This window comes from Eleutherodactylus coqui, chromosome 4 (assembly GCF_035609145.1).
Source record: "Eleutherodactylus coqui strain aEleCoq1 chromosome 4, aEleCoq1.hap1, whole genome shotgun sequence".
Taxonomy (NCBI): Eukaryota; Metazoa; Chordata; class Amphibia; order Anura; family Eleutherodactylidae; genus Eleutherodactylus; species Eleutherodactylus coqui.
Genome location: NC_089840.1, coordinates 18178243 through 18201525, shown reverse-complemented (window position 1 = coordinate 18201525; position 23283 = coordinate 18178243). Strand labels below are relative to the sequence as shown.

Here is a 23283-nt window from a genome sequence, read left to right as displayed (position 1 = left end):
TCTGCAGGGTGGCATGGCGCGAGGGTGCGCTTTGGGAAACAGTTGGTGGATTATTCTGTCTGGCCCTGCCTCTACCCCTGGCCACCGCACTGCCTCTTGCAACCTGCCCTGCTGCTGTCCTTGCCTCCCCCTCTGAAGACCTGTCCTGAGTAGGCGTTGCAAACCAGGTGGGGTCAGTCACCTCATCGTCCTGCTGCTCTTCCTCCGAATCCTCTGTGCGCTCCTCCCTCGGACTTACTGCCCTTACTACTACCTGACTGCAAGACAACTGTGTCTCATCGTTATCGTCCTCCTCACCCACAGAAAGGTCTTGAGACAGTTGGCGGAAGTCCCCAGCCTCATCCCCCGGACCCCGGGAACTTTGCAATGGTTGTGCATCAGTGACGATAAACTCCTCTGGTGGGAGAGGAACCACTGCTGCCCAATCTGAGCAGGGGCCCGAGAACAGTTCCTGGGAGTCTTCCCGCTGCTGAGCATGTGTCATTGGAGTGGAGTGAGGAGGCTGGGAGGAAGGAGGAGCAGCAGACAGAGGATTCGGATTTGCAGCAGTGGACGGCGCAGAAGTGTGGGTGGATGATAGGTTGCTCGAAGCACTTTCTGCCATCCACGACAGGACCTGCTCACACTGCTTATTTTCTAATAAAGGTCTCCCGCGTGGACCCATGAATTGTGCGATGAATGTCGGGACGCCAGAAACGTGCCTCTCTCCTAATCGCGCAGCAGTCGGCTGCGATACACCTGGATCAGGAGCTCGGCCTGTGCCCACACCCTCACTTGGCCCTCCGCGTCCTCGGCCGCGTCCACGTCCTCTAAGCCTACCCCTACCCCTCAGCATGCTGTATTACCAGTGATTTGATTTCCCAGGCAGGAAATAAATTGGCGCAAGCCTGCAGGCCAAATATACTTTTTTCCCTTTTTTTTAAAAGGAAAGGCCCACTGCGTCTATTCAATGAATAATAAGTTTAATAACTGTGTTGTGCCCCTGCAAATGTGTCACAGAACTTTAGTGTTGCAGAGTTATTAACTAGAGCAGAGCAAGGAATTTCACAGGCAGGAAAGAAAGTGGCGCAAGCCTGCTGTAAAACGTAGCTGGCTGCGTCTGATTTTTTTACGTTCTCCACGCAGCACACACGTACCCAGAGCCCTGAGGACTGTCAGAGGCAGGCCAAATATACTTTTTTCCCTTTTTTTAAAAGGAAAGGCCCACTGCGTCTATTCAATGAATAATAACTGTGTTGTGGCCCTGCCTACACAATTCTGTCCCTGTAGTATCAATGCAGGGTGCAATGCTCTGCACAGCCGATTTTGAGAAAAAAAAAACAAAAAAAAAAAAACATAGCTAACAGCAGCCTGCACAGTACTACATGTGGCCCTAGAAAGGACCGTTGGGGTTCTTGAAGCCTACACTCACTCCTAACACTCTCCCTGCCTAACCACCACTTCTGTCCCTAATGCAGGGTGCAATGCTCTGCACAGCCGATTTTGAGAAAAAAAAAAAATATATCCACTGCTAACAGCAGCCTGCACACAGGTAGATGTGGCCCTAAGAAGGACCGTTGGGGTTCTTGAAGCCTACACTCACTACAAACACTCTCCCTACAGCAACTCCAATACAACTGGACTTTCCCTCAGCTAACTCACAAGGCATCTGAGGCGAGCCGCGGGAGGGGCCGATTTTTATACTCGGGTGACATCTGATCTCCCCAGCCACTCACAGCAGGGGGTGGTATAGGGCTTGAACGTCACAGGGGGAAGTTGTAATGCCTTCCCTGTCTTTCAATTGGCCAGAAAAGCGCGTTAACATCTCAGAGATGAAAGTGAAAGTAACCCGAACACCGCATGGTATTCGTTACGAGTAACGAGCATCCCGAACACGCTAATATTCGCCCGAGCATCAAGATCGGACGAGTACGTTCGCTCATCTCTAGTCGTGACATAGATTCTATTCGGTGTTGAAATTGTATTGCAGCTCTATTGGCCAAGGTGGACAGGGACCTTCTTGTAGTTGAAGGTCTTGATATGTCGTTTGCACCAAAATCTGACTTTCCCGTCAACATGGTCAACAGAAATCTGAATTTATCTGACCAGGTGATGTTTTTCCACTGTTTAAAATTTTTTTTAACTTTTTTGCCCCCTGGAGTCTTGCTTCTCTGTTTGTCTTAGACACAATGGCGCTGGGGCTGGTTGTCCGCTATTATAACGTATTTGTGCTAAGGAACGGCAAGTTGTGTGTTCGAACGCATTAGTTGGATCACTAGTGTTACATTTGGTTGCTCTTGACTGTCCAGCGCCTGTTGATTAGAATGGCACTTTTGATCCCTTTTGGTGCTCAATTGTTGTGCTCTTTTGCCCATTACAGTCTGCTTTATTGTGTCTCTTATACACAATGGTGCAGAAACGCCCATCCATGTGAAAAAACATCAGGTTGGGCTTTAAAGCTGTTAGTTGGAGTCCCAGGATTGTATTTGGCTGCAGTTTCCATGATTGTACAATGCCTGTTGATCACAATGGTAACTGACATCCTCTTCTGACCCCTTTTGGTGATGAATTGTTTCCGTCCACAGAGTCCCCTTCTGCTGAATGTTTTCCTTCATGATGTCATTTTTGGTATACTCTCTACATCATTACACAAGAAAGCCCCATGTGCTTGGCAGCGAACTGTAATATCTTAAATATGAGCAAACATACTGTACAAATTTTTGCTAAGATATATATTTCCATCTGTTTACTTTATTCTGGATGCAAATTTGAAAAACTTTAGTTTTTTTAACCATTTAGGAGACGTACAAATTTAACATTAATTATCAACATTTTGAAAAACGCTTCGTTTTCCTACATCAAGCCAAGATTGCAGAGGCCCATAGGTGTTAGAATGATAGATACCCCCACAAATGACCCCATTTTAAAAACTACACCCCTTAATGTATTTACTGGGGGGTAAGGAGTATTTTGACCCCACAGTTTTTTTTTTTCAGGAGTTAATACAATTTAGAGGAGAAAAAATAAAATTTCCTATTTTTACAAATATATCATTTTAAAGACATTTTTTTTCTATAGTGCACAAGAAAATGAGGATTTACACCCCAAAATGGATCCCCCTGTTTGTCCTGTGTTCAGAAACATACCTATTGGGGCCCTAATGTTATGTCCGCATGCACAACTGGGCCCAAACCAAAAGGAGCATTAGACTTCAACAGTTTTTTCATTTTTACATGATCGTCATTATCCAGCCCTCGGTCACTGCTCCAGACTCTCAGCTACCTTTAGTAGCCAGGAGCAAGGAGATTTCAAATTTCCTGGGCCTTCCCCAGCTTCGACACTTGCGTCCGCCATTATGGTGACAGGCAATAGGTGCATGCGCCGCAGCTGGGGAAAGGTCCGCAGATAAATATCCCATGGGGGAACATCACCGGAGGCCTTAGGTAAGTAATTTCACCTCCCTTCACGGATCGGAAACATGATGGTAGGTGAAACTTTACCTTTTTTTTTCTTTTATCCATTGCATAACAGCGATCACGTGTCCAGGGACCCTGTACTGCAGACCCCCGTAAAATCTCCAGGTTCTCAGCTAAGTTTGGAATCCAGGAGCAGGGAGATTTTAAATTGCCCCAAGAATTCACGGCTTCTGCGCATGCCTCCGTCATTTTGTCAATGGGCGTGTGTGCAGAAGCTGGGGTAAGGTCAACGGATAAATCCGGGGGCTCTAGGTACGTAATTTCATCTCCCTTCACGGATATGATCTGTGAGGAATGATGAAACTTAAACTTTTTTAACCTTTTTTTTTTCTTTACATGATCGCCGTTATCCATTGGATAACGGCGATCATGTGACCACTGTGACCTCTCTCAGCTACAAATGCTAGCTGGGAGCCGGGTGATTTTAAATTTCCCGGACCTCTCGGCCTTCTGCATGTGCAAGTGACATAATGACATCTGGCGCGCATGCGCAGATGCCATCGAGAGGTCCTGGAAGACCAGAATGCCGCGGGACGTTGCAGAGGACGGGGGTAAGTACTCTCAGCTCCCTTTACGGATCTGATCTGTGAGGGGAGCTGGAATAAACTTTCTATTTACTTCAATGCGATCACTGGTATCCGATGGATACCGGCGATCGCGTGACGGGGGGGGGGGGGGGGGCAAATTTCCCGCCCCCCCCATTACAGCTCCAGGTTGTCGGCTACCTCCATCATCATGGAGCTTTCACATCCACAGCCCACGGGGCTTTAATTCTCAGAATGAGCGTGATTTTACGTCCCTGAGAATTAAAGCCCACTAAGCCGGAACATAAAAAGGCAATGGGCCGTTACTGAGGGGTTAAAACTCTGCCAGCATTTATTTCTCAGTACGTCAACTTAAACAGCATACAAAATCTATAGTTTTAGGGTTCACAAACCCACAGAGCCACTGTCACTACCCCGCCCGGGATGTCTAGAGGGCGTCTTACTCCATCAGACGCATGACGATTCCCATAACTGTTTTGCATGGTACCTCAGGCTCCCAGTCCTGATGCAGCATCTCTTGCCATCTCTCCCTGGTCCAGGTTGGACCTCTGGCTTGCAGCCTGTTCAGTATTCCTCCTGAATGGAGGAGGAACTGACACTTTTAAGTAACTTCCTGCCACACCCATACTGTAGGTGTTAACCCTTTCTCAGTATCAGAATTCCTGTCTCTAGCCCTCTGCAGGTAATTGATCTGTTCCGGGTCCTGACATTAACTCCTTCAAAACCAGGGACTTTTCATTTTTTTTTACTTTAATTTTTTGTTTCTACCTAAGAACCACAACCTAGTTATTTTTTGATCGACGTAGCTGTACGAGGGCTTGTTTTTTTGCGAGACAAGCCATATTTTTTAATGCTGCTGTGTAATGAACTACATCATTTTTGAAAAGAAAAACTTTTACCAATGTTTAAGTGGGGTGACATTTTTTTGGAGGAGTTAAATTTTTAGGACACCTATGGTGCAGTAAAAATGACATATGACTAGAGATGAGCGAGTATACTTGCTAAAGCTAACTACTTGAGCGAGTAGTGCCTTAGCCGAGTATCCTCCCGCTCGTCTGTAAAGATTCAGGGGCCGGCGCGGGTGACAGGTGAGTTGGGGGGGGGGGGGGGAGAGAGGGAGAGAGAGGCAGAGAGAGATCTCCCCTCCGTTCCTCCCCGCTCTCCCCCGCCACCCCCAAATCTTTAGAGACGAGCGGGAGGATACTCGGCTAAGGCACTACTTGCTCGAGTAGTTAGCCTTAGCGAGTATACTCACTCATCTCTACATATGAACTTTTTCAGGTGGGTCAATGTGATTAGGGTGATACCAAATGTATATAGTTTTTTAAATCTAAACAGTACAGTAGTCTTTATGGAGCACAAGCGGACAGCGGACGGCTTTTATACTCGGGATCTTTTCATTAGCTAAAAAAAGAACAATATCAGAAAACATCAAAATAAAGCTGCCTTCCCAGCGGTGCCAGCCAAAGTACTGCAGATGACCCTGAACTATGAGCCCACGTCCCCTGAGCCTTCCTAAAACTCAGTGCAGTCAATATAACAATGCTTCTGCAACAACAAATACATTCTGGCATAGCCAACTATTATCTCAAACCTTTATTGACAGCGTACCCATTAAATGAGTTACTGACACTTCTGCTCCTTAATTAATTATCTTTTTATATTTGTCGCATGCATACACCAGGAGATTAATGTTTATTTTTGTTACAACTTGCATACGTTCCTTAAGATTAAAGAAGGATGTTTGAATAGCCTTTTGTCTATGTAAAGAACAAAGAAGAAGCAGAAACCTGAGAATACCCTAACGTGCACAAAAGATGCCCAGACAACCTTTACCTTATTTTTTTCTCCTGCTTTAATCGGGTCTATTTCACACTAACATTTTTTGATGCATCCAGTTTTACAAAAAAAAGGGAAGCTTTTTGTTTACAGCACTTCCATTGTGGTGGGTCCTCCTCTCCAATGACTGCAGCTCAGTGGTTAACACTGTTGCCCTGCAATGTGGAGGTACCAACCTCAACTGGGCAATAGCAACTTAAAAAAATCCAATACAGAGTTCACTCTTAGGGCTCATTCACGCAGGCTACAATATCATGCAGAAGCTAGCTGCGCCAAAAAAAAAATTGCAGCTAGCATGGCAGAAAATTGCATGAATGGATGATTTCCTGCTATGAAGTTCCAAGCTTAATTAGTGGTGAAATCGCCCACTCACACAATTGAGAGCTGCGTGTTTTAGCAAAAAAGTGCTGCAGTCCAGGAGGAGAGAGAGGGAGAACTCCCTCCTCGGCAGAGCTGCCCTTCATCTCAGTGGGGTTGGAGGGATATCCCTAGCAGCACAGATGCCAGAGTTCCTCTGCAGGGGAGAGGAAGGAATTCCCCAGCAGTGCAGATGCTGAGGTTCCCCTGCGGGGGAGAAGAAGGAATTCCCTAGTGGTGGAGAAAAAAGAGGGAGGGAACCCTCTCTCCCCGCAGCTGGGGAATTCCTTCTTCTCCCCTGCAGGGGAACCCCAACATCTGCACTGCTGGGGAATTCCCTCTTCAGTTGCTGAATTCTGCTGCTGATGTTCTATCTTTTTTGGTACAATTTTTTCAACATGACTACAAATAATTCTTCTGAAGGTTTCCATAGGAACCATTGGATGTATTAGACTACCTTTTTTGATGCATGTTACTTTGCTGCAGAAAATCGCCCATGTGAAGGAGGCCTTTAGGCATATTAGAACCTACAACTCCAGCACTGCAAGGCAGCAGTGCCAACAACTGAGCCACCACACTTGTCCTTTAATTGCTAGAGAAATTGAAGGGCAAGAAGAATAAAGACTTAGAGAGCATATTGTCACTTGACATCTTGCCTTGCTACTGTTAACAGCTCAGCATTTGAAGATAGGCTTTACAGCCACATGGACATAAGAACCTGCAGTCTAGAGATGACTTCTACAGAAGAGTGTTGTGGGCATGCTTTGTGACTTGCACAGGGAGGAGGTGCACTGGGACATCAGTTTTTGTGAAGGTGGATCATGTGTTATCTATAAATAAGTGTCACCTCTCAGTGTAATCCTGCCTGTGATGATAATGAGATGATGGCTGAGATGTTTTCTCTACACAACAGGAAGTGTCAGACTATTATTAGGCTTAGTGGTCAGTGTGAAGGGAGGAGGAGGAGGTGAGCTGTGACATCATCTATTGTGAATGGTGGATCCTGTGTCATCTATACATAGGTGTCACCTCTCAGTGTAATCCTGCCTGTGATTATAATAGGATGACTGTTGCAATGTTTTCTCTACAGAACAGGGTGAGTCAGAAAATTATTAGGTTTAGTGGTCAGTGTGAGAACTGCGGGATTTATGGATTTTGTGACACAGAAAATAAATATTATAAATAATGAAAAGTAAATAAAATTGCTTTTAACTTAAAAAACTTGAGTGAGACCCTTAGTCCTCTTCTCCCACCCTCCTGATTTTCTCATCATTCACACTACATCCCAAGATGTTGTATAGTGTTTGCAATTTTTTTAAAGTAACATATAAACTTGGTTATTTTAATGATAACATGTTCCTTTTATTGTGGTTACATTTTACTTGATCACATGATGAGTGGAGAGGAGTACTGTTTCTCCTTTTCTAGAGCATCACTAGGTGTAAGGAGACTTAAGGCCCATTTACACACAAAGATAATCGTTCAAAAGATAGGTTTTGAGTGATTGTTTTGCATAAACTGCTAATGGACACTAATGTTCATTAGCAGCTTATCACCTTTTATTTGCATGTACCTGTATGCAGAGAAAAGCAGATGGTCTGTTGTCTGCATACAGCTCCTTTGTTCTGCCACGGGGCTGCAAGCTGAGTACAATGAAATCAGCGCTCCCGTGGAGAATACAGCACCATGGACAGCAAACACAGCAGGTGGTCTGTGTTATATTCTCTCCAGCTGAACAATGGATTTTAAGCTCACCTAAAAATCATCGTTCAGCTGAAGAGTGAAAGATGGGAGCATTTACACACAAAGATTATTGCTCAAACTATGGCTTTTGAACAAATTTTAAGTGATAATTGTTGTATGTAAATGGGCCTTTATAGGCCATGCTACTCTGGGAAATTTGGTATGCGAATAGAGGATGCATTTAGCCTCTTCAGCACCACCGATTCGAAGGTAACTTCCCTATAAGTTAATGTTTGTCCTTCTAACAGGCCTTGTAACATAGCTAAAAAATATAAGCCAAATCAAAAGGCTCTCATTAAAGGGATTTTCCAGGGAGAATACTATTGATGACCTATCCTCAGGATAGGTCATCAATAGTTGATCGTCTGGGGTCCGTCGCTCGGTACCCCAACTAATCAGCCGAACGGGTGCATGCTGTCAGCACCGCAAATAGACAGAGGTTGTAGTGGAAGTCTCTGCGCTGACTTCTATGTAGTGGCTAGCGCTTGTAACTGCAGGCACGGCTTGCGTTGATTTCAATGAGAGACGTGCCTGCGGTTCTAAGCACCGGCCACTACACGGAGGTCATTGCAGAGACTCCCACTGCTTCTGCTCCAACCTCTGTATTTGCGTCACTGACAGCATGCGCCCGCTTAGCTGATCTGTCAGGGTCCTGAGCAACGGACCCCAGCCGATCAACTATCCCGAGGACAGGTCAACAGTAGTATTCTCCCTGTAAGTAAAAATGAGCCATATACAGACAGTTGTTTCAGGGTTCTTGTATCGGTGCACAGAATGGCTCTGGTTGGCTGTCCCATCCCCCATTTGCATATGACATATGGTAACACATTAGCATCCCACTGAATATGTGTTACCCCAAAACAAACAAAAACAGAATTCTTGCCCAAAATGTCTGTCTGCCAAGTCCTCCTTGTTTCTGGGAGGTCACTCGTTAGCAGCAAAATGGCCTGATAGCCGCTGGTTTTCAGCATTCGCTCTATTTTCCTCTGTTTTACTGCCTTCTGTCAGGAGTGTGGTAATAGAACTAATTTTGTTATAGAACCTAGTTTTATATTTTCCATCAATGACAAAAAGCAACATATTTTCCAGATCAAACACGTCTGTGTTACACCACGCTGGAGCAAATTGAAGGCCATCTGTTCTAACATGAAGCAGATTATCGTGAATCATTTCATTTATGTTTAGTTTGTAAAAAAAAAAACAGAAAGAAAGAAAGAAGAAAAAAACGGCTCCAATTTGCCGGTGATTCATGCTCGGCTTCTGTATTTTCATCTGGACAGCAAGAATACATGAATATCATTTAGATAGGAAGCTTCCAGTGAAAACCCGATAATGTAAACGGCAAAACATGAGCAACATTTTAATGAGAGGATTTCCCTTGATTGAAAGATTTCCCAGCTTGATTGCAATCGTTAAAATATCGTTTTATCTGCCCATAATTTCTAGAATACATTCACAGATGAAATGTGTTAATATTTTTGTTTTGCGGGGAGTAACTGAGCCTTGGAGATGTGTCCACCAGCCCGGAGCATTGGGGGTTGCTACAATTAGCATCATTGTTATCTGCTAGTTTGTGTTACAGTTGGCGGCCACCAGCTTACCCCTCCTGGCACTTGTGCGTCCTGCCCTTATCTACTCCTCTGGCCTCTGCCAGGTCTCTGCCAGCGGCCCACAGGGTGCATGCACTTGCCTGCACTCTTAAAAGCCGTTGCACACTGTAAAATCGTCTACCGCTATCCATATGGTACCCCTGGCTATATTAGACACCCTGCTCCTATAAGGGCTTGAACAGACGAACGTATGCGCAAATACACTCCGTTGCGGTGAACACGTTAGAAGTATTCGTTTTTTAACTGTTCATACCCAGCGCTTGTGAAAAATAAACCATTGAAATCAATGGCTTCGCTTTGTCACGTTTTACGGGCATGAATTTCACGTGTGCAAAAACCTCCGCAAAAGCGTTTGCCTGTCTAAGCCCTAATGAAAATCAGGGCCGCAAAACGGGATGAAACCAAACCATAGATTTCAATGGTTTCATTCTCATTAGCGGGATTCTCGCACATTAATACTACTTGTGAGAAAAGATATACCCTGCCCTATCTTTCTTGTACGTAGAATTTTTTTTTTTTTCTCAAACTTACACGCAATAGTGTGGAGTTTGAATAGTCAAAACAACAAAAAACACACTGGTTCATGCGCTAATACACACGGCGAGCGTATTTGCGCATTTGCCTTCTTCTAGTTCCAATTACCTAGCTCTAGTCTGCCCAGTCCGTGTTTCCGAGTCTGTGGTTTTGTCACCCTCAGTTCCAAAGGCATACATATCATAGAGACAGACCATGCGACTGCTATGGAGTCAATGGAGAGAGGGGTCCTCAGCTCTGATTGCACCATTCCTTCTGCGACTGGGTAGCGAGAACATCTATAGGGCCAGGGCCTTCCTTCAAAGAGGAACTGCATTGTTAGCTAACAAGAAGGTAGAAGATTGGCCTAAGAATAATTTTAATGGGCATGGAATGGGAAAAAAAAGCAACAGGCCCTCCTTGCCTGGGTGGTATGGGAAAAGTGGGACTATAATGGGAACACATTTACGTTTTTGCTATGGGGCCCACCTCTTTTATGTAAGTCACTGCTTGGTTCATACGTCAACATTGCTGGTTAGCTTCTTGTTTGGGTTCTAGTGACCCCTTGTTATCAGGTATAGGGTTAGACAAGGATGCCTGTAGAGATAACTGAGGGCTACTTTAGGGACAGCGGGGTCTGATGTTCTGGGACAGTGTCAGGGAGAGATAAGAGTTGCCATTTTCTGGTTGTTATTTCTGTTCCATACCATCTGCTCCAATCTTCATTGCCAGTTTCATCATCATCTTCATCCTCATCATCTAGTTACCATCACCTTCTGTCCCTGCATTTTGCCATGATTTTACCGCCATTTTTGGATGCAGGTTATTGCCTCTGACAGCGATTTTTAACGCACCCCATCATTGTGATGGGGGATGAGGTGCGTTAATTGCGGTAAAATAGAGCAACTTTCTGAGCTAACCCAGAAGTTCATGAAAAAAGGAACAGGGAATATAAAAGAGGGACTTCAACTTCTTCCTGCTGAACCCACTTTAAACTTTGGCTCAAAAAACTTTCATGAAAACTGCAATTGCGTTTTGGCAAAAAGTAAAGGCAAAAAGGTTTACCAAAAAAGTGTGAAAAAACCACCCGGGCTTAGGGATCTTACACACTGGTGATCGCGATTTTGCCGAGAGAAAATTGCTCCCGTGATTTTTGAGCATGAGCGATCCTTTTTCCTGCGAATAGTCTTGCATCGCTGCCAAGCGCAATTTTATCGTGCAAAGTCAATAGGTGTTTTTTTAATGTTAAAACCGCATCACACGAAAATCACAAGTTTGCGCGTTGCGATGCAATAACAAGGAGGCTCCATAGGGAGACATCGGTGCTGAAAAAAATAACAAAACACAGAAAAATAGGGCATGCCACGATTTTTTTTCACTCCGTATCGCATGAGTGAAAACATCGCAAATGGGAATAAAACTATTGACAATTATTAACTTCATAATTCTGTGTTTGCACTCGCATCACGCGAAAATCATGCGAGAGTGAAGGCACGCTTAAACAGATATGACTGACTTAGTCCCGTTATGCGACCGTGAATTTTATGGCCGCATAACGGAACAAAACTACTAATTTCAATGGTTTGGTTTTCACTATCGGAATTCTCACCGGTTACTATTATGGGTGAGAAGAGATAGAACTTGGAGTTGATATGGCCTGCGCAAAAAAAAAAAGGCAAAATAAATCTTCCCACTTTATTTTTTCAAACTCGTGTGGAATACGCTCCGTAGCAGCAAGCTTAGTTGCGCATATGCCCAAGTATTTTTGCCCTTATTTTGGATTTACATGATTGAGCACATATTCGTGCCACGTTTTTTCGCATTGGGCATTGCGTATTTGCGTAACAGCAAATCGTCACAAAGAGATTTCTTTCTCAAGCAAAGAAAAAATGCCATTTGGAGATTATGACTGATCTGTACATCACAGCCCGCTGACAAAAGGATACTTTGCTAAATGTTGTATCACCACGAATAAGATGGAGGGACTAGAGATGAGCGAGCGTACTCGGTTCGGGTGTTTTTGAACTCGAGCACCACTTTTTCCGAGTAACTCACTACTCGGATGAAAAAATTCGGGGGGCGGCGTGGTGGAGCGGGGGGTAGCAGTGGGGAACAGGGGGGAGCTCTCTCTCTCCCCCCCTCTCCCCTCTGCAACACCCCGCTCACCCCGAGTAGATTTGCTCATCTCTAGTAGGGACACCTATCATTCTGGGATGCTCAGAAACCCAGAACCACATATCTGGAAAAATATAGATCGGAGCATCTACGTGTGTAGACTCATTGCCTATGTTCCCGATCAGATAACCTCGTGTGGAGATCTGACTGAAAATAGGGAATTATGAGTTCCTACAGACCCAACCCTCCCTTCTCTGTGTGACCTCAGAGGGGGCAGGGAGAAAGTGTGTACTGAGGGACCCTTTAAAATGGGGGACCCAACAGGCCCCAAATTGTCAACCCCTTGGAGTTCACTATGGGTGAGGACTGTCCTAAATTCTGTGCGACTCCACACAAAGATCGGCAACTTTCATTTAATTTCTCCTGTTTATTCTAAAATACTGCTGAGTGTGTATTACCTGTATTCCTGTGGTCCCACGTAACAACCCTTTTTGTATATTTTTGGATACATCATATTTTGGCACTGCTAGACCTTTTCTAGAATAAATCTACACTTATCAGTTTTAATAAATGAACCATAGACTCCGAGGATTGTGTTCATAATCCATAAATCGGGCTCCAGTTTACGGTTAAGAAACTGGTGGTGGCAGCCATATTTGTATGAGTATTGTAGAGCTCTGGAGTGCGTTAGAACAGATGAGGTGGATGATTTGAGCTTCACATGCGTGCAGAAGCCAGGGAAAGCTGGGTACAAATCAGCCTGTATTCTAATGATTCTATACTTGCAATACTGCAGGGTGATGGAGGACAGAGGCAGGATGGATAGGTGTCGTCCCTTCTCCTCTCTTCCTCCTCGCTATACGACCATAGGTGTTGCCCCATCCTTCCCACACTTACTATCCATGGGAGGACAGGGCAGGTCCTATCTTTTCTTGGTTGTAGTATTAGCAAAACGAAATAGTGAAAACGAAACCAGTGAAATCCTATTGAAATCAGTGGTTTCGTTTTGTCCCCCTAAGCGGCCGTGATTATTACGGCAGTATAAGGGGGGGGGGGGGGGGAATCATGTTCATCTGAAACTGCCCCCATGGTGGTGATTTCAGGAGAAAAGCAGAAATACATAATTCATAAAGACAATAAACAGATTCCGTACCTGGCATGCCGAGGCGATGGCCGCTTGTAAAGTTAGCCTCAAATCCTTTAGCGGTGGAGAGGGAGTCTGATGTAAAATACACGGTCATGTGATTAGTGGTGGAGAAGACGTCCGGCACCGCATTGCTCCCCGTATACACAGCTAAATAAATAATACAAGTATGAGTAGATTTGTCAGACCACATAATCCTGCAGCGCAAGGAGGAAAATTATCCAAAATTTTTATCAATCTGTTAATTTTATAGGATTTTTTTTTGGAGGGGGAAAACAGCCCTAGAAGGAGAAGAAACTTTTTTTGAGGTAAAATTCTCACAGATCTGTCATTTTATGTTTTTTCCTAGATATTATTTTGTACAAGTAAACAAAAATGATTACATTTAAAATGACGTAAAAACATAAAAAATGCAGCACTCCACGTCAGGGGCGTAACTAAAGGCTCAGGGGCCCGGATGCAAAATGTGAGCAGGGGCCTTCCTCTCTATATCTGTACCCGTACCCATACCTAAACCATAACTTGAAGCTTCTGGGCCCCAATGCAAAACCTGTAACAGGGCCCCCAACTATAATGCTTTATTTATAGTACTGGGCTCCCTATATGGAGAAGAGAGGCCTTATGGGCCCCCTAAGGCTCCTGGGCCCGGGTGCAACCGCATCCCCTGCGCCCTCTATACTTACGCCCCTGCTCCACGTGTAAGTCAATATATAAACTAAAAAACATTCTGTCTTTGGATGCCTTTGTGTGGAGACGATAGGAAACTGGAAGCAGCGCTAACTTCTCAAACACTTTGAAACAGATGTATAAAGTCCGACTTCTCTCTTCCTGAACCCAGCGGATAGACTATGTTTCGGAGTGGGAACGCCTTCCTCAGCTTAGCTGGCAATAGACCGTGGTGGTGTGACAGTGCACCTTGCTGAGAAGTGGCAGGACTGGATGTTTTTGGCAGCTAGCACCCAGACGCTGCAACCAGAGATAACTCAGATCGCGACTGTTAACCATGTAAATGCTTCCGTTGGTTTGACCGCGGCATTTTATATGTCCAAATGGCTCGCCTGCAGTGAGTTCACATCTACAGAGAGCATAATGTAATACTGAAGTTTTGTAGTATTTTGTTTAAGCGATCAAGCAATATTCAGTTCAAGTCCATTATGGGGACTAAAATAAAGATTTTTGATTTATTACAAAAAAATTTAAATTAAGATAAAAAAAAATATTTTCCCAGCCGTCGCATTAAAAGAATTTAAAAAAAATTTTAAATAAAGAAATTGGTATAGGTGGGTTCGTAAAAGTCCAATGTGGTAAAATATCATTATCAATTCCATAGGGTGAACACCACCCGTAAAAATGTGCAATGCCAGAACTGTGCTTTCTGTGGTCACCCAACTCCAAGGAAAAATTGAATAAAAAGTGATCAAAAAGTCATTTCTATTCCAACATGGTACAAGAAGGAAGAATGCCCAGCATGGATAAGGGACATAAAACTGTAAGCTTTACTGAAACACGTAAAATCAAGCCAACGCATCGTCCATATCAATGATTTCTGACATGTTTTGGATGTATTGTCCTTGTCGTCGCTGAGGCCATCACTAAGGACAATACATCCAAAACACATTTGCTTGCTTTCAAATATTTTAACAAAGTTTGAAGGTTTATGTCCCTTATCCTCGCTGGGCATGTTTCCTTCTTGGATTGTTACATTGTGCGTGGAGTGGAGTCGTGGTGTGTTCAGTGGAGGAGCTGATTCCGTGAAGCTGACTATTGACTAACCCTTGGTATTTCCAACTCCAAGATGGTACCAATAAAAACTAGAAGTTGCCCTTCAAAAGAGCAAAAGCTCACACTACTGCATCAATAGAAAAATGTAAAAAACATATCGGGGTCAAAAGTGGTCATTATAGTAAGTGATGATGATTAGAGATGAACGAACGTACTCGTCCGAGCTTGATACTCGTTCGAGTATTAGCGTGTTCGAGATGCTCGTTACTCGTGCCGAGTACCACGCGATGTTCGAGTTACTTTCACTTTCATCTCTGAGACGTTAGCGCGCTTTTCTGGCCAATAGAAAGACAGGGAAGGCATTACAACTTCCCCCTGCGACGTTCAAGCCCTATACCACCCCCCTGCAGTGAGTGGCTGGCGAGATCAGGTGTCACCCGAGTATAAAAATCGGCCCCTCCCACGGCTCGCCACAGATTTATTCTGACATAGAGGAGGGAAAGTGCTGTTGGTGCCAGAGCTGCTATAGGGAGAGCGTTAGGAGTATTTTAGGCTTCAAGAACCCCAACGGTCCTTCTTAGGGCCACATCTAACCGTGTGCAGTAGTGTGGAGGCTGCTTTTTGCAGTGTTGCACATTTTTTTTTTTGTATATCGGCCGTGCAGAGCATTGCGCCCTGCAGTAATTATACATACTCCAGGGCCAGTAGCGGTGAGGCCGGGACAGAAGACATATATTTATTGAATATAGGCAGTGGGCCTTTCCAAAAACATTTGGGAAAAAAAATCTATTTGGGCTGCCTGTAACTGTCCTCAGTGTACTGGGTCTGTGCTGGGTGTAGTTGTCCTCCTAATTCATACGCAGCCAGCTAAGTGTTACAGCAGGCTTGCACAAAATTATTTCCTGGCTCTGTGTTGGCTGTTACATCACCGCTGTATTCCTGTCCACAGTGCAACAGTCTGCAGTTATTTTACATACTCCAGGGCCAGTAGCGGTGAGGCCGGGACAGAAGACATATATTTATTGAATATAGGCAGTGGGCCTTTCCAAAAACATTTGGGGAAAAAATCTATTTGGGCTGCCTGTGACTGTCCTCAGTGTACTGGGTCTGTGCTGGGTGTAGTTGTCCTCCTAATTCATACGCAGCCAGCTAAGTGTTACAGCAGGCTTGCGCAAAATTATTTCCTGGCTCTGCTGTGCGTTCGGTAAGCGAAGTGAGCCTCCAACCACAGGCCAATAAGCGGCACATTTAATTACAGCGTTCTGTTTCTGCACTACTGGTAATACACCATGCTGAGGGGTAGGGGTAGCCCTATAGGACGTGGACGCGGGCGAGGACGCGGAGGCCCAAGTCAGGGTGTGGGCACAGGCCGAGCCAGTGCGGTGGCCAGGGGTAGAGGCAGGGCCAGACCGAATAATCCAACAACTGTTTCCCAAAGCGCCCCCTCGCGCCATGCCACCCTGCAGAGGTCAAGGTGCTCTACGGTGTGACAGTTTTTCACAGAGACGCCTGACGACCGACGAACAGTGGTGTGCAACCTTTGTCACGCCAAGATCAGCTGGGGAGCCACCACCACCAGCATGCGCAGGCATATAATGGCCAAGCACCCCACAAGGTGGGACAAAGGTCGTTCACCGCCTCCGGTTTGCACCACTGCCTCTCCCCCTGTGCCCAACCTGCCACTGAGATCCAACCCCCCTCTGAGGACACAGGCACTACCGTCTCCTGGCCTGCACCCACACCCTCACCTCCGCTGTCCTCGGCCCCATCCAGCAATGTCTCTCAGCGCAGCGTCCAGACGTCGCTAGCGCCACTGTTTGAGCGCAAGCGCAAGTACGCCGCCACGCACCCGCACGCTCAAGCATTAAACGTGCACATTGCCAAATTGATCAGCCTGGAGATGCTGCCGTATAGGCTTGTGGAAACGGAGGCTTTCAAAAGCATGATGGCGGCGGTGGCCCCGCGCTACTCGGTTCCCAGTTGCCACTACTTTTCCTGATGTGCCGTCCCAGCCCTGCACGACCACGTCTCCCGCAACATTGTATGCGCCCTCACCAACGAGGTTACTGCCAAGGTCCACTTAACAACGGACACGTGGACAAGCACAGGCGGGCAGGGCCACTATATCTCCCTGACGGCACATTGGGTGAATTTAGTGGAGGCTGGGACAGAGTCAGAGCCTGGGACCGCTCACGTCCTACCCACCCCCAGAATTGCGGGCCACAGCTCGGTGGTGGTATCTGCGGCGGTGTATGCTTCCTCCACTAAAGCACCTTCCTCCTCCTCCTCCTCCAATGCAACCTCTGTCTCGCAATCAAGATGTGTCAGCAGCAGCACGTCGCCAGCAGTCGGTGTCGTGCGGCGTGGCAGCACAGCGGTGGGCAAGCGTCAGCAGGCCGTGCTGAAACTACTCAGCTTAGGAGAGAAGAGGCACACGGACAAGAACTGCTGCAGGGTCTGACAGAGCAGACTGACCGCTGGCTTGCGCCGCTGAGCCTCCAACCGGGCATGGTCGTGTGTGACAACGGCCGTAACCTGGTGGCGGCTCTGCAGCTCGGCAGCCTCACGCACGTGCCATGCCTGGCCCATGTCTTTAATTTGGTGGTTCAGTGCTTTCTGAAAAGCTACCCACACTTGTCATACCTGCTCGGAAAGGTGCGCCGGGTCAGCGCACATTTCCGCAACTCCAAGACGGACGCTGCCACCCTGCGGACCCTGCAACATCAGTTTAATCTGCCAGTGCACCGACTGCTGTGCGACGTGCCCACACGGTGGAACTCTATGCTCCACATGTTGGCCAGGCTCTATGAGCAGCGTAGAGCTATAGTGGAATACCAACTCCAACATGGGCGGCGTAGTGGGAGTCAGCCTCCTCAATTCTTTACAGAAGAGTGGGCCTGGTTGGCAGACATCTGCCAGGTCCTTGGAAACTTTGAGGAGTCTACCCAGATGGTGAGCAGGGATGCTGCAATCATTAGCGTCACCATTTCTATGCTATGCCTCTTGAGAAGTTCCCTGCAAAGCATAAAGGCAGACGCTTTGCATTCGGAAACGGAGGCGTGGGAAGACAGTATGTCGCTGGATAGTCAGAGCACCCTCATGTCTATATCTCAGCGCGTTGAGGGGGAGGAGGAGGGGGAGGAGCATGAGGAGAAGGGGGAAGAGACAGCTTGGCCCACTGCTGAGGGTACACATGCTGCTTGCCTGTCATCCTTTCAGCGTGTATGGCCGGAGGAGGAGGAGGAGGATCCTGAAAGTGATCTTCCTAGTGAGGACAGCCATGTGTTGCGTACAGGTACCCTGGCACACATGGCTGACTTCATGTTAGGATGTCTTTCTCGTGACCCTCGCGTTACACGCATTCTGGCCACTACGGATTACTGGGTGTACACACTGCTCGACCCACGGTATAAGGAGAACCTTTCCACTCTCATTCCCGAAGAGGAAAGGGGTTCGAGAATGATGCTATACCACAGGGCGCTGGTGGACAAACTGATGGTAAATTTCCCATCCGACAGCTCTAGTGGCAGAAGGCGCAGTTCCGAGGGCCAGGTAGCAGGGGAGGCGCAGAGATCAGGCAGCATGTACAGCGCAGGCAGGGGAACATTCTCCAAGGCCTTTGCCAGCTTTATGGCTCCCCAGCAAGACTGTGTCACCGCTCCCCAGTCAAGGCTGAGTTGGCGGGAGCACTGTAAAAGGATGGTGAGGGAGTACGTAGCCGATCGCACGACCGTCCTCGGTGACGCCTCTGCCCCCTACAACCACTGGGTGTCGAAGCTGGACACATGGCCTGAACTTGCGCTGTATGCCCTGGAGGTGCTTGCTTGTCCTGCGGCTAGCGTCTTGTCAGAGAGTGTGTTTAGTGCGGCTGGGGGAATCATCACGGATAAGCGTACCCGCCTGTCAACCGACAGTGCCGACAGACTTACACTCATCAAGATGAACACAGCCTGGATTTCCCCAGACTTCACTTCTTCACCAGCGGACAGCAGCGATACCTAAGCAATACGTAGGCTGCACCCGCGGATGGAAGCATCGTTCTCTATCACCATCAAAAACGGTGACCTTTTTGCTTCATCAATCTGTGTATAATATTCCTCCTCCTCCTCCTGCTCCTCCTCCTGAAACCTCACATAATCACGCCGAACGGGCAATTTTTCTTACGCCCACAAGGCTCAGTCATATAATTTTTCTAAACAATTTTTATACGTTTCAATGCTCATTCAAGCGTTGAAACTTTCACCTCAACCAATTTTTATTTTAACTGGGCTGCCTCCAGGCCTAGTTACCAATTAAGCCACATTAACCAATTCACCAATTTTTTGGGGCCCTCGCCTACAGTGTAATCCAATTAATTTTTTGCCCACCTGCATTAAACATGACATTACCTCAGCTGTGCTGGGCACTGCAATGGGATATATTTATGTACCGCAGGTGGCTTCCTGGCACCCACCCATGCTGTCGGTCCACACGGAGTTGTAACTACATGTGTAAGCTTCTAAAGAACCCCAGTCTGACTGGGGCATGCAGTGTGGGCCGAAGCCCACCTGCATTTAACATGACATTACCTCAGCTGTGATGGGCAATGCTATGGGATATATTTATGTGCCGCCGGTGGCTTCCTGGCACCTACCCATGCTGTCGGTCCACAGGGACTTCACAATAGGGAGTTGTACCTGCCTGTGTCTATGAATTAAAAAGCCCGGTCAGGTTGGGGCATGCAGTGTGGGCCGAAGCCCACCTGCATTTAATCGGACGTTACCTCAGCTGTGATGGGCACTGCAATGGGATACATTAATGTACAGCCGGTGGGTTCCAGGGAGCCACCCATGCTGTGGGTGCACACGGAATTCCCATTGCGGAGTTGTACCTGCCTGTGACTATTTATAAAAAACCGCTGTCTGACTGGGGCATGCAGATACCTTGACAGAATGAATAGTGTGTGGCACATAGGTTCCCCATTGCTATGCCCACGTGTGCAGCTCTTGATGGCGTTGGCACAGGAATATATTTCTCATTGCTTCTGTACAGCATTGTGGGCTATCGTCCCACCCCTTTTAAAGAGGGTCGCTGCCTAGCCGTGCCAACCCTCTGCAGTGTGTGCCTGCGGTTCCTCCTCATGGTAGACGCACTTATAAATAGACATGAGGGTGGCGTGGCATTAGTGCAGCTGAAGGCTGCGCAGGGACACTTTGGTGTGCGCTGTGGACACTACGTCGTGCGGGGGGGGGGGGGGGGGTTGTTGGGCAGCATGTAGCCCAGGAGAAGTGGCAGCGGAGTGTCATGCAGGCAGTGATTGTGCTTTGTTGTAGGTAGAGTGGTACTTAGCTAAGGTATGCATTGCTAATGAGGGCTTTTCAGAAGTAAAAGTTGTTGGGGGGGGGGGGGGAACCTGCTGTATTGCTGGCTCCATTGAATTCAATGGGCAAACATCGTTCTTCTCTGCCACAGCTGTTACAGCTATGGCAGAGGAGAACGATCTTTATGCTGACAGTGCGGGGGGGGGGGGGCACTCTTGCCGCTATTGTGGCTTAATAGTGGGACCTGTGAACTTGAGATGCAGCCCAACATGTAGCCCCTCGCCTGCCCTATCCGTTGCTGTGTCATTCCCATCACTTTCTTGAATTGCCCCGATTTTCACAAATGGAAACCTTAGCGAGCATCGGCGATATACAAAAATGCTCGGGTCGCCCATTGACTTCAATGGGGTTCGTTACTCGAAACGAACCCTCGAGCATCGCGATAATTTCGTCCCGAGTAACGAGCACCCGAGCATTTTGGTGCTCGCTCATCTCTACTGATGATCCATTTGGTTAATGGCGACTACCGGTCACTTTATGGATCTTCATTCTCTATGCTCTCCTATCCTTGACCACTTCTTTCAGTTCTTCCATCTACATGTTTGCATCCGCCTTGTATCTAGCCAGTGTCGAACTTTTGCATGCGTATATAGAGATCGGAAACAGGATTGCATTTATCATTATAGTAAATAGGACCCAATTAAAAAAAGCAAAACCTTTCATACTGCTGCGTGGATCAGTCCGCTCCACCAAGGGAATTGGGCAGGTACTTCTAGGTCTCATCTTCCTCTATCCTCCCAGCATATTCTGCAATCTTCTAGCATTCTTCACTGTCAGATCGCAAAATCACGCTGAATATCGCATGATCTCTTGTTCTGGCTAAAACTGTATCATATTTTGTGCTATTAACAAAGTTGCCAATTGATAATTGCTGTAATAGAATACAATGGACATTGAGTGTCTGGAAATATATTTGTATTATTGTAAAGAATTCTAAGTGGTTAATTAAAAAAATTAAGTGGCGGGATGACTACTTTCACCTGTGGCTATGTGCGCTCCGCAATGGTATTCTCTTGCCTGTCATTGTAGAAATACTCTTAGGAGACGTCTGTCAAGATTCCCTTAGTGATACATATAACTGCAGTGGGCCCATTAGCTGTTGCCTGTTGGAAATAAGTCCGGGCTCCCTACTCTCTGCTTTAACATCTCCAGAGGTCCATTGATACTGATTGGTTGACAGTGAGATGTTTCTCCTGGTTGGCCAATCACTGATAACATAAGTGTATATAATCCAGCCATATCCTGTCATGGAGGCCAGGCATTTTGCTAATGTCTGCATGCATGCTGTCCTGAGCTCTGTCTGTCTGGGTCTTGTTGAGTCTGTCTGATTGTTGGTTTGTGCATAGTCCTTTTCCCTAGACTGTCAGATGGGTGATGCCTGACACTTGTTCCTCTACACCGTTGGGGGATGTCTGATGCTTGTGCTGGTCAGATGGGTGATGTCTAGCACTTATTCCCCTACACCATCAGATGGGTGATGTCTAACACCTCTTTCCTTAGACTGTCAGATGGGTGATGTCTGACACTTTTTTCCCTACACCGTCAGATGGGTGATGTCTAACACCTGTTCCCCTGACCGTCAGACGGGTGATGTCTGACACTTTTTTCCCTACACCGTCAGATGGGTGATGTCTAACACCTGTTCCCCTGACCGTCAGATGGGTGATGTCTGGCGCCTCTTCCCCTAGACTGTCTAATTGGTGATGCCTGAGGCTCGTTCCTCTACACTGTCGGGTGATGGCTGACGTTTGTTTCCCTATATGCTCCCCTGCTTTGAGTATTCTCTCATGTGGCCTAAATGCTGCAGGTTTTACCACATGGAAAATATGCAGCATCTACGATGTATTACATCCTGAGAATGGTGGCTCGGGCCCAAAGGTACATGATGTGGGGCCATCCTTTTCCATATGATTGCCCCGCTTTTAGGCAGGAATTGCCAAGCCCAATATTTGGTGATGGAGAACCTTCCCACTTTGGTGTTTGTCTTATGTGTCTGTCATATGTTGGTGATAAATACCCGTCTGTTAGTCCTTGTAGGACAATTATTGCATCACAATGTTACATATTGATGACATTTATGCAGTCCAGGTGAATGAGACCTGCCCGAACGTAACATGACCACTTTCTTCCGACACAAGGCTTCTAAAGAAGTCACAAAGTTTTGCTAAGCCTCTTGTGTTATATTGAAAGCCCAAAACTTCTAGAATTGCTCTAATGTTTGACAACAAATTACCGTGATGACCAGAAAAATTAAATACGGCACAAACATATAGATATGTATAAAAAGAGCGAATACTACTTATTAGTCCCTCTAGGCCAGTCCTTTAAGCTTGTTCCCCCCTGGGACTGGCAGGTCACAGGGTCACCTAAGCATGTACAGTCTCCATTTTCCAGCTGCTATTATTGTGCCGTGTTAACATGCAATCCGCTACTAGATTCTCAGGTTATCTGCGAGCCTCACATCTTCTGAATGATAAATTTCCAACATGTCTCTTCTAAGAACTGAGCAAATCAAAGGAGCGCTGAACTTTATGACCTGCTTTATATGAGTTGAAGTTCAGCCGAAAACTCTGCACTTCAGTGTCTGGTGGTTTGTTTCAGCTCTTCATCAGTGACAGCATGAAATCCAGCAGCTAACTGTTACTTTGCAATAATTCATGGCACTTGCAAGAAATCTACCGTATACAACAAAAGCTGTCGAAAACCAAGATTTCAGCACAGAATGGATACTTGCCCAGCAACAACGAATCGGCGCCTCTCCCATCTCTCACTTCAGCAACATCATATATATTCTCCAGTTGAAAGACTTGAAAGTGCAGCTGAATATTGTGTCCTTCTGCGGCATTCAGATACCATGTACCTAAGAAAAGGGAGATAGAA

The 23283-nt window shown here is 46.5% G+C and overlaps 1 protein-coding gene across 1 annotated transcript in view; it reads right to left on the bottom strand.

Moving 5' to 3' along the window:
- Positions 1-15002, bottom strand: part of TMPRSS15 (transmembrane serine protease 15) — a 137086-nt gene extending 122084 nt beyond the window's left edge. Inside the window, exons 1-2 of the mRNA XM_066601510.1 lie at positions 14873-15002; positions 13331-13471 (exon numbers count right to left, since the gene is read on the bottom strand). Of these exons, the coding sequence (XP_066457607.1) occupies positions 13331-13471; positions 14873-15002 (271 nt within the window). The remainder of the gene's footprint in view (positions 1-13330; positions 13472-14872) is intronic.
- Positions 15003-23283: the final 8281 nt, after the last annotated feature.